Genomic DNA, 12,222 nt, shown 5'->3' with positions numbered 1-12,222 from the left:
TCTTGCTCCTGAGCATCTCTTCAGTCTTAGTATTTTAGGAACTGGCCTATTTGTATGTAAAAGGGAAGTTTCTTAAATATGTCACCTTCTCTGAAATATCTACATTGCAGCTCATAAAACAATCCAAGATGATAGATGTTTCATCTAGGAAGTTAGTAACAAAGAAGAAGATTATTTCTACCAAAGCAGTGAGCAATGGGGCAGCCAGGAAAGCTGCCAGTGCCTGTCCCTCAAACCTGACCTGTGACTGTTACGCAACAGACAGAGTTTGCAGTGTTTGCCTTTCAAGGTAATTTGCTTTGATAACGTTGTAAAATTGCCTGTGTGCTGTCAAGCAGGGTCAGAAACGTGGATTTCTGGACAGCTGATTAAGTAGGTAAAAAAACGCATTTGATCTGTGCAACCCTTAAAACGCTGAGCATTCTCTTTTTAAACAAGAAACATTCATGGAGTTCATGGACTAATTGGTTCACTGTCTGCAGCAAGAAGGATTCACTGCTAATGATTTCGTTGTATTTAATTATCCACCTTCATGCGTTGTAGAAAATTGCTTGAATTAATTCCAACACTTAAAGCAGACAATACATCAATCTGTCATTAGTAGTTACCTGTTTAACAGGCCTGAATCAGCCAATGGTTTGGATTGTGGAAATCATGGAACTTAAAAGGGAAATCTGACTGTTTGTATTTGTTCATTTAAAAATAATGCTTTTTTTATAATTTTTAATAATAGGTTAGAGAATCTTAGTAACTCAGCTCAACTACATCCCTCTGCAGTTAGCTTTGGTTAGGATCTGCTACTGCCTTTTATCTACACATTAAGGCACACAGATTAAGGCAGAGAATTCTGCTTACTAGGCATAGCCATGAAATTGTGGGGTCCCCTCTTCCCAGACTGTCAAAATACGGTGTTATCAACTTCAAACTTGAGGAATTTGCCCAACTCAGAAGTGGCCATAGAAGGAGGTCATACAAGAAAGCTCTGGAAAGTATTTTGGGGTTTTTTAAATAACGACAATCTCACACCTTTTAGGTAATCTAATGAAAAGTGATCTCTTGTCAGCATTCAGAAATAGTGAACATTAGTTTGCTGTGGACTAATACAAAGTCCTGAGGCGAGACCAGCCTCATTCAAGAACCTAGTGCATATTTTTGCCTTTGGTTAATCAGTCTCAACTATAAGGTTTCCTATGGAAAGAAGCCTTTAGCAAAAACAGTGCCGCTGTTGAATGAAACTAAAAAAGGTCATTGTGAGTGAAGTACGCAATAAGTATTTCTGTGGCATTACCTTATGGTAGATAATAACTATAAAAATAATATAATAATAGAATAAGGCTTATAATTATCTTATACAACATAATTTTATACTAGGTAATTATAAGACACTTCAAACTCCTATACAACTGGGGTAAGACTGGGTTAGGCTGTTTGCATATCTTACACGAGTAATATTTAGCATTACTATAGTTAGAGCTATTTATCAACTTTTATATTCTGAACGTATTTATCTCTTATTAAAAGGTGTCAGCAAGTTGCTCCCAGGGCAGGAACACCAGGATTCAGAGCACCAGAAGTATTAACAAAGTGCCCCACTCAGACCACAGGTAATGCACCACAGACTGAAGCCAGTGCCATTTTCACCTTTTGATCGTTGTTACTTACGCATATTATGTTGTCTTTTTTATGGGAGGATTTTTGTTTACCTGTGAGATTCATTTTATCATCCCTTCTAACACTCATGAAGCATTTCCTGATTTTACTTAAAAGTATTATTCAGAGTAAGAACAAGTTAGGAATGTTTTTCCTGTGTTTGAAACCTGAATGTGTCGTTACTCACTTTAGGGGCAGTGCTGTGTGCAGGAGTTGAACACAGTGCATTTTAAAAGAAAACTAAGCTGTAATTTTTCTCAAGTTTCTTGGCTTACAGGCTTGTTTATTCAAATAAAATCATGAATAAATCTGAGGGAGAGTTCGTAACTTTAGACTTCTCTAGTCAGATTGTCACATGTAGTTTGCTGTCATAGCAGGCAGTTAATGGTATAATTACAAATGTGTTTTAGAAATCGTTGCTCAATACTTTTTATCAGATTTTTTCCTTTTTGCTGTTGCTTTAAATAGCTGGTCTGTGAAGGACAGCTTCTTTCCTTACTGCATTTTTAATTTCTCAGGGTTAAAAACTAGCAAGTGAAGTTTCAATAGTCTGGGAAAATACCAGTGCAGAGCAGAGGGACGCTTTAATGCATTAACTGATACAAGTAGGATGGGAGAGATTATGCCTACCTGGAGAATGGAGGACAAAGAAAAGCAAAGTTACTTGTTAAACATTTGGTGTATGACAGGAGCTTTCACTCCTGGGGAATAAATACAAACATTGTAAAAAATTTGATTTAAAATAAAATTAGCTACTTTTTTGCTGAATATCTTTTGACAAAATTGTCAATTTGCAGTACTTAAAATGTGTTAAGTCTCTTCTGAGTGTGCATACAATGTCTTTGATCAGCTTATCCCCAAATAGCATAATGTTGTTTGAAACAACATCTGTGCTGGGGGCATGACTGGGGTTTCGAGAGGCACGGCAGGCTGTTTGGAGTCTGTATGCCTGTGCTGTAACAGCCAGCTTTATGGGCCAGAAGACATCCAGAAATCCAGGACAAGTTTAGACGATCTCTGAGCCTGTCTAGACAGAATTTAGGCAGAAAGAAGACATACCTAGGAAATCTTGGACGCATGCTGGTGCTAAATACGCTTTCAGACCACTTTCTATTCTCTAACGGAGAGCAGGATTACAAAGAATATGGATAAATCTGGAAAGCCTTGGGTGTGGCACAAACAGCCCTGAAAGTACTGACTCACTGGTCCCAAGCTCTTGTATGTCAACAAAGGCCTTCATTAAAGCTGCGTAGACTAATACTAATATTTATGAGATGATGTTGTATTTGAACTAACAAGTCTTGTCCACTTCCATCTGGGGCTCCTGCAGTCACCTCCTTGTATTTTTGCCAGTCTTACTACTAGTTTTGGTCTCTGTGCTGAGACCAAGTTACCAGATGGATCCAGCTGACTCTATCCAGAGCTACTTTAGTGAGTCTGATCCAGGCTTACAGTGCAGGGAATACAACCTAAACCCCAAAACTGACGTTATACGGCACCAGTGACACTTTAACTCGGCTTTTCCCTCTGTTCCCCCTTCCTCAGTCTGCCCACTGGTTGTCACTAGACCAAAGCATAGAGTCATGACTTTGATGTCATTGCACAGGATCTTGCAGTGTGCTCATGATCCCAGCTCTACCAGAACTGTAGGGCCAGGATTTACCAGCCATTCAGATATATAATGGCTATTAATTTCAGCATGAGTAATTAAGCTTCTTTAAAGATCCTGACCTACCACACAGTTGGGGTGATGTACACCACCTCAGACAGAGAGTATGGTCTTTTCAACAGTGATACAGTAATAGTATAATGTGTTTTTTTTTTTACAGGAACTAAGAAGATACAACTTTTTTCCACCGTAAATTATGCCAAATTATTAACTTGGGGGTTATTTTTTCCTTGAAAGACTTAGAATCTGATTTTGCAACCGAAGTCAGCCTAATACTCTTTTTCCCCCCTAAGTCTTGTGCTAATAGTATTTCTAACTAAAGCATTCAAATTAGTTACTGCCTATTTTACTAGTTAGAGGAGAATAACTATGACTTTATTTCTCAATTGTTATTTTTTTCTCTTCAGAGTTTGAGAACCTTTCAAACTCTCTCCTGCACTTTCCTTGCCATCTCACAAACCGTGCACCTCAGTGAGCCAAAAACTTATGGCAGACAGGTATTCTCATAACTTTCAGTATTAAAGTTTCCATCATGCTTTGGCGTCCATCCCCAGAGCACTCTCTGTACTCTTCATAACACAATGAAAGTGATGAATAACTTCTACTATTACAGTTCTTAAAGTGGCTATCTTGTCAAATGATTTCATATTCAAGAGGAACAAAGTTCATAGCAAGATAAATTTCTCTAGTACTGCCTAACTGTGGCAGTCTCAGCACCAGAAAAAGTCAGATTTGCATTCATTTGTGGGTTAATTTTTATTTATGATCCTTGGATAAGGTTTTCTTCATATCAAAACTAGTCATTTTTTTGCCCCCTCTCATCACCATGGGTAAAACAACCTCAAACATTGCTTTGGCACATTATGAATTTAGCAAGTTAATGGAATTACTCACATGAATTCTATGGAAAATCTCAAACAGTCCCTTTGCATCTTCAATAGCTATTTCCATTGCTGAAGTGTTATCTGTGTGACCAAAGTTAGCACTTCAGAACAGAACCTTCTCCTGACAGAAGCTCTTCAGGTCATAGTATATTCTACAGAAACTTATGATTTTGTTTGTGATCAAACCCTGTGTTTAGTTATCACTAAGTTTGCTTTCTATTCCAGCTATTGACATGTGGTCTGCAGGAATTGTATTCCTTTCTCTGCTCAGTGGACGGTATCCGTTTTACAAAGCAAGTGATGATTTAACTGCTTTGGCACAAATCATGACAGTTCGTGGATCCAGAGAAACCATTCAGGCTGCTAAAACTTTTGGTATGCAAACCTTAATTAATGGGGAAGAGGGGAAAATGTGTGCTTGGTCCACAGTTTCATGCAGTGACTTACAATCTATGAGGTTTTTAATATATATATAAATACATTTATAGGTTTGCAAGTCATCTTGGGGGTAAATCATGCTTTTTGCATGTAAAATACTGAAAGCAGTGGTCTATATGTACAGAGTTTTAAGAAAGCTTTGTATTTTTCTATATTTTATAGTTCCCATACAGGGCACTTCTTGCCATAGGTTTCCCAACCTTTCTACTACTTTTCACTAAGCCAAGGCCACTCAAGGTGAAACATGCCAACTAAATGTTTTCTGCTGGCATTTAGTTAGAATTCTTGAGGGAAACATTTCTATTCCTGCAAAATTTGCCCTGGAGGCTTATGTCAATATGACTTAATATTCAGATGATGTAAACCGTGCTTCCTGCCCACCTCCCCTCCCCAAAGGGCTAGGAAAAGAAAACACAAAACCAAATCCCAACAGATGGCCTGTTAAAAAACAACCCCAAACAACAAAACCCCCACCAAACACACGAAGAACCGAAATAACCATTCCCCTAATTGTTTGCAGGCCAAATGCTGCAGCACTTGCTACCTGGCAGTGTAACACAGCATGTAATTTTATTCTCCAGAGGTGTAAGACATGAAGTTTCTCTGAAACAAACTTAGAATTCTGTTACAGTTGCATAGAAGATATAACATTGCTTCCTGTAATTTTATTTCTAGGCAAATCAGTTCTGTGTACTCAAGTTGTCCCAGCACAAAACTTAAGAACCCTCTGTGAGAAGCTGAGAGGAACACATAGCAGCTGTATGAGATCCCAGGATGAAGTGCCCGGCAAAGCTGGAAATGACTCAGCTTTGCCAGACAAATTGTGTGCTCCTGCGCCACTTGGAAAGCAAATTCAACAGTTAAAGAGTTTTCCGGAAGGTGATGGTGCTTTAGAAATGAAGGCAACAGTCATGAAAGGATGGGATCAGGTTCCTGATGAAGCATATGACCTACTTGACAAGCTACTAGACTTAAACCCTGCAACAAGAATAACTGCAAAAGAGGCTTTGCTGCATCCTTTTTTTAAAGACGTGAAACTCTGAGAAGATCCTATGGTCTGTTCTTCCTTTTGCGCATTTTATGTGGAAATGGGATACTGAGATAGTTTTGCCTCGTTGCTCTCAACATTTACACTCTGTGAAATGCCATCACACTGTGCACACAACTACTGAAGTTGCCTTGTACAGTTGGACTGCAAATGTCAGTTTAATACTTGCAGATGTAAAAATGACATAAACATCACTAACGGTCTTATCCTAAGACACTTGTGAGGGGTTATTGCTATGCTTACCTGTTCTCTGAGAAAGTTAACTTTGATCAAAAACTACAAAGAAAAAGGATTTCACAAGCTCTGTGCTTAATTCTCAAGATATTCCCTTAAAATTTACAAACTTGCCTTAAGGTACAACTGAAATATGGAAGTGCTTGAGAGACTTTTTGCCATACTTGCATCTCTGCCTTGTTCCCCATTAGTACATGGGGGACTGACAGTGGAACAAAGTGTGTTCATTTTGACTGTTTTCAGAGAGCAGGGTTTCTTTGAGAGTGTTGCTGGAGGAGAGGCCAGGTGATGGGGGTTGTATCATCAAAAGGAAAGCATAACTGTTTTAAAAGTGCATTTTTTGTTCCTGTCTGGGCTTTCCTATGCAGGCAATAGTAATAAATGCAGTTAGTAATTTTGCATAGCCCATGTTTCCTCAGTGCCATGGGTAACTGTCAATATTCAACAGCTCCTGCCTTCAGAATGTCTCATGTGATGTACATAGGTTTGATTTCTGTTATGGAAACTGATTTTTTAAAAATAATATCTTTTAAATAAAGGATTTGTTTTTACAGCTTCAGAAGATTGTCTCGAGATGTTCTATAAAAGTCAGGTAGGGTCTTCCTGTGGGATGGCGCTGTTCAGGAAGAATCGTGCACGTTTGTTTCCTGCATAAATTCCTCAGTGATAGAAACGCTTTTCAGATAGCTCTAGTGTATTCAACTGTTAAAGTGGAAGTATCTTAATTATCAAGGAAGTCTTACCACAGAGTTAGGAGCTATTTTCTGGTCCTAAAAAGAAAAACCAACCAATAACCCCATACTTTCAATGTGCAAAGTAAGTTACATTATGCTCAGCAAAAGTTACTCTAATCCCCTTGATAATTCTGGAGGCTGAAACTTTATACAGTGTTTTTCCATGTGCCTTTCTTGAAATGCTAATGGAGTTGGTATAAGAGGTTACAAACCGTTGCTTTGATAACTCCTACATAAGTCCTATCATATGAGCTGGTGGTTCTGATAGTGCAAAGGTCCTGACCAGGGCTGGGGCTCCAGAGACATTTCAGTCTATTCAGACCCTACAACACACACAAAGTGGGGGTAACCTTGCTGTGTTCCTGGCATCAGCTGTTGGAGAAAAATCCTTGCACATGTCAGAATATTGGTTGCAGAAACTCTTGAAGCCCACAAGCCCCAGGTCTTGGTCATTTTTGCTGTTTATGTAATTTAAACACAGCACGTCACTGAGAAATTATTTGTCTAAAAGAACTGTGGCCAAATTTGGCAAGCAATGCTGTCTTGCCAGTGTCTCCAGATGTATTGTTTCCTCCTACGTTCACTCACGCTGTCTATGTTCTAATGAGAGCACTAGCTGACAAGAAGCAAAAATATGTTAACTATCTATTGTTGAGCTTTCTAAAGGGCTTCAGCTCTTCAAGCTTCCCTGCCAGGCACAGCACTGAGCAGCTCCTTGCAGCCAGCACTGCAAACGTTACCATTGCAGCAGTTTAACAGCCAAACAGGGAAAAATCATTGCTGATGGTGTGTTTATCAAAACTTTAGGGGTAAACAGAATTCTGTAAGGAACAATTCTAAGCTTTATATGTTCCATAATGTGCTAGAAGAATACATTGTTATTCCTGCTTCCATATACCTATTAAATAGGCTAAATAATAAATAGGTTAAAATCCAGAGAGGTTTGGTTTTTTTTTTTCTAGGAGAAGGATAAAGTGAATAGAATAATTTGTTTGAACAAGCATATGATTATGAAGTACTTAGTGTAGCACTCTACAAAAGAATGAAAGCCAGAAGTAAAATGCAATAGACTCTCAATGGAGAGAGAGAATTAAGGAAACATTAGAGGTGAGCAGTGGTTGTCACTGAGTTTCTGCTGCTCTCCCCTATGGTTCTACAAATCCCTCAACGCCATAGGGAAGAGCCAAGTACCATATTCCTTTAAAGTTTAATTACACTATTTGAGATGTTTATAAACTGGATGTGAATCTCCTACCATGAGAGCTGCATTTAGAAGAAACTGCATAGAAATGCCATTGCTGCAACACATGTTCAGTGGTGGTGAGGCAGCTGCTGGGTTACTGTTAGGTGCTGGCCATCATGCTACAATAGCGATATTAATCAATTAGAAAGCAAAAATGGCAGCAAAAAGCAGCACAGACTTGGAAAGATGAAGAGAAACTGATACCTAAAATCCTGAGAACAGAATGCTGGGAGCAAATCTAAATCCATCTGTGTATCTACCGGAGAGAACACTAGATTAGTCTCGGTGCTAAGCCAGACCAGGTTAGGAAATAGTGGCATGCATTAAGTTTATGGTATTTTTCCTAATTGTAAATGAAAACTAGCAAACGGGAGGGCATCCTATTAAAGAGTGCTCGAGGAAATGCGTGCAAGACAATAAAGTTTTTCTGGCTAATACTGATAATAGTGAATAAATTAAACAAAATTCTATTGAGTTTGTAGTCAGATCACTTTTGAGATTGTACCCAAGTGTTTATTTAAAGCAAAGTACTATGTGGATGAAACAAAAATAAATGGGGAGTCATTATTCCGTCTGGAAATAATCAGTATGCTCCTTATTTCATGTATTTGCCACAGGCAGAGTTTAGATACTCTGCTCTCCAGAAAGTAAAAGCAATATGCAGCTGAGACTTCCTGTGCAGGTGCAAAAGGCTCCCCTTTATCCTCAAGTAGCCTCTTGAGGCTACCAGGTGTGATGGGATCCTAAAGTGTTTCCATAACTGCCCAATATCCAGCCAAGTTCCTATGGTCAGGAGCTATGTTGGACCTTAAGGTAGAATACGAAGGAGATTTTCATTGCAAAGCGCCTTTGGCGTGGGTAATCTAGCAATTGGTGCAGTGTGGTTTTTCAGAAATAAAACACACATCGAACTCACAGTGAACTCTCTAATCTGTTCTGGCTACAGTCCAACAGCTCATTTTGGATATAACTGCCAAGCAAGAAAATATTCCCTTTATGAAGATGTGTTATTTTCTTAGCATCTCTGACCATTACCTTCTACCAGGCTGCAAAATACACAGAAAAAGACAAAATCTTTAGTGCTCGCCTCAACTATTTGTTGGTGATGAAGAGGTATGTTCTTCTGAACTAGGTAACACATGGAAAAGAAAGCGTTCGCATTTAGCAGGCACACCTGAAATTTTCCTGCCTTCTGAAGGCAGAGCACACAAGAGAAGCAAAAAAACCCAAGCCAGTTTTCTCCCACTTGTTCAGTTTATCACCACATTTCAAAGCTGCTTCAGCTACGGGGGAAAATTACCAGCTATTGAGTGTGCCTCATAGAACAACAGTGTTTGAAAGGAAATTAATACTTAATGGCTTAATGAATTCCTTTTCTATAATGGAACAATAGATCTCAATTGTTAGGCTTATAGCAAGGACAGTTCCCCAAGGCATTACTCAAGCAGTGTTCTTACTGCAGCAGACTTGTAAATGGGGCTTAATTTCTTTGGGTTTGTATGTTTGGGGTTTTCTTAAAACACACAGCGAGTTTTTCTACTAATGTAGCCACAGAACGTTCGCTTCAAATTCCTCGTCCCTTTTCCAGAGAGCAGAACATGTACCAGGTCAGTGGCAGTACATACGTTGTTCATACTCCTCTCTGCTGCTGCGTTCCTGCCTGACCAGCTCAAGGGGTAGTAAATATTTAAATTGGCAGCCTGCGCACAGTGGGTGGAAATTGGATAGTCCCTTTGATCGTATGCTTCTGAAGGCCAGTCTATAGAGCCCTGCTACCCTGGGAACAAAAGTATTCTGGTACCACTGAGGTGAGGGTCCAGTAAACTGGGTATTTTGCAACAGGAAGGCACAGCGTAACCCAGATAACAGAGGGGATTTAAATGGGCCTGTTGTATACTTAATTCTGCCTCTCCATGACTCAGCCCTTTTCACTTTCATGTCCTTTGACTCTGCAGGAATTTTATCCCTATACAATGCTTTAGTGTATCATGTTAAAAACTAACCACTACTAACATTCCTGAGTATCCCCAGAGTATTGTTTATTCCATTTCTGGAAAGACTTAAATTCTCCTGTGGGGCTATGGCAGGGAAGAGGGTGGTTTTGTTACATGTTATTTGCTTTCTTGCAGGAAGTTCTTCCATGGTTGTCAGAAGAGTCAGATTTTAATCTAAGCTCTAATTATACCTTTGTTCCAAAAATACTAGTGCTAAGAAGTGCTTTACCCAAGGTGACCATTCAATCCATTTCTTTCATATGGCATGAACAAACTACTTGTAACAAACAATGCATAATTAGTGTTACTTCTTCATGTGAAGAGCTAGGATGTGGCCTGAAAATGGGAATATTTTAAGGAAATTCCCTTTTTATGAGAAAAAGTTTATATAATTTGGTTTAATGAGTGCTATGGGTCACGTCTAGCAGGAAGCAGCTCATTGATAAAATCTCTTGTACTTTCCATTCCTGTGGGCTCAGATCAGGAATCTTTTTGTTCCTTTAGTACTTTCTGGTTTAATGGGTTGAACCAGGGGAGTTTACCACAGTAAATCCACCATGGCGCAGAACTGTCCTGCACACAGCTTATAGCCCAGTGGTTATCGCCTGCTGGGATCCTTCACACGTGTAACCTGGCATATGTTTTCCATTGTGGATCTGCTTGCAACTAACTCTGTAACTTGAGCCACATTCATTATAGTTGTTTCATGAAAAAACAGTGTATAGTTTGGATTTATAGGTACTTACCCCCGTTGCCTTTGTTAAAAAGAATCACAGTATTGTGGAATTTTCACTTACAGGCAGCCTATTCTGGGAGGGGAGAGAGGTTCGGGTTACCTCCTGATTGCTATGCTTTTTGTTTGCTAAGTATCAATGATCTGATTAATTTGATGCATTATGACTGGTATACAGTAAGTCTCCCAACAGCCAGCAAAATGAGGACTGCAGAATCCCTGCTAAATTATTTTGGACGTCTATGCAAATACACTGGACCAATAGTGCTCCAGAACTGCATTCCCTGGCCTTGTGTCAGAGCTTATAAAATGCAACTTAATCTAGCGCTTTTCCTTGAGACATTCCCATGAAGATCCATCATCTACAAATTCCATAGAACACGTTAAGCTGTTTAATAAAACTGCTTCTGCCCATTTTGAATCCTCATGAATTTGGTAGGACATCACTGTGCCACTTCAGCTGACTGCTGCTAAACCACACAGGTCCTGCTCTCACACCCCCTTTAGGACTACATACTGATCCTTGGAGATGAGAGTATCCTCTGGACATGCTTGAGTCTGCCTACAGCCTCACAGTAAAATTTGAGGTGAAAACTTAAAATTCCTTTACCAAACCAATTCTTTTTCACATGCTGACTGACCGTAATCACAGTTTGTGAGGTGGTATTTGAGTAAGTACAAATACGTACTCATTCAAAAGAGGAAGCTGTACCATCATGCTTATTACTCATTAGTTTTACCTCTAAGACTTGTGTATCAGGGCCATGAAATGCTGAGATATACCACACATTTAAATTGTAGCTACAACATCCATATGTCAGTTTTAAGTGCCTCAGTACATGCTAAGCTGTGGCATGCAAACCTGAAAATTAGATTTACCACATAACTTTCAAATGTTAACATCACTCATCTCCTATTGCTGGTATCAGCCTAAGTGAAATGCTAATTTGAAGTGTTCAAAGAAGCCTCAGAATATCCAGGGGAGAAATATTCAGTGCTGTGATTCAGCCAAGTGCATGTTGTTTGGGTTAATCCCAGCAGGTCTATTTTGTATCTTCCAGTGCAACAAACTGGAGTTTGGAAAATAATTCCTCCTCATGAGTTTTCTGGGAATTACGAGAAAGGATTTTGTAAAAGCTTCTGTAAAAAAAGGACTACATTAAATAAGAGGTCAAAAGAAAATTCAGGGAGCGCAACACCTGCAATCATTACAGACAGTGGTAGAGGAGTGCTCACCTTTTGGAGAGCAGGACAACACTGATCAGCAGTGCCCTGAGATGGCTTCACAGGCTCATTTTTGTGTGTATGTACGTTTCATGAAGCACTGTCAGATGCCAAGGCTGGAGTAGGTCAGCTCTAGATGGCCGTGATTGTTCTCCAGCTTTATGTGCCTGGATGGCAGGCATCCCATGCCCATCACTTTCTGGAAGTCTGCTAAGGAAGAGATGAAGGAAAGCAGGACACAGCGCTAAGCTACCTCTGCTAGTTTCAGTGTCTGGGGGCACAGGCAACTCATGTCCCAGAAGCACTGGAGCTGACACAGTTTAAAGTGACCTGTATGACTGAGTAAGGGAGCTGTGGGTGCAGAGGAGGAG

The 12,222-nt window shown here is 39.6% G+C and overlaps 1 protein-coding gene and 1 long non-coding RNA gene across 11 annotated transcripts in view; one reads left to right on the top strand and one right to left on the bottom strand.

Annotated features, from left to right (window-relative positions):
• The window catches only part of CDC7 (cell division cycle 7), a 40,242-nt gene extending 33,757 nt beyond the window's left edge, over positions 1-6,485 (top strand). For all 7 annotated transcript variants that reach the window (XM_061465519.1, XM_061465517.1, XM_061465521.1 and 4 more), the window contains 4 exons: positions 111-289; positions 1,522-1,604; positions 4,429-4,578; positions 5,317-6,485. In XM_061465519.1, the coding sequence (XP_061321503.1) occupies positions 111-289; positions 1,522-1,604; positions 4,429-4,578; positions 5,317-5,684 (780 nt within the window). In that variant the 3' untranslated portion in view covers positions 5,685-6,485. The remainder of the gene's footprint in view (positions 1-110; positions 290-1,521; positions 1,605-4,428; positions 4,579-5,316) is intronic.
• The window catches only part of LOC133275512 (uncharacterized), a 51,353-nt gene that overhangs the window by 1,549 nt on the left and 37,582 nt on the right, over positions 1-12,222 (bottom strand). The window lies entirely within an intron of this gene.

The sequence above is a fragment of the Pezoporus flaviventris genome, unplaced genomic scaffold (assembly GCF_033815535.1).
Source record: "Pezoporus flaviventris isolate CSIRO_AGI_PZ_B2104156 unplaced genomic scaffold, CSIRO_AGI_Pfla_v1 ptg000040l, whole genome shotgun sequence".
NCBI classification, from domain to species: Eukaryota; Metazoa; Chordata; class Aves; order Psittaciformes; family Psittacidae; genus Pezoporus; species Pezoporus flaviventris.
This window is presented reverse-complemented; position numbering and strand designations above follow the sequence as displayed.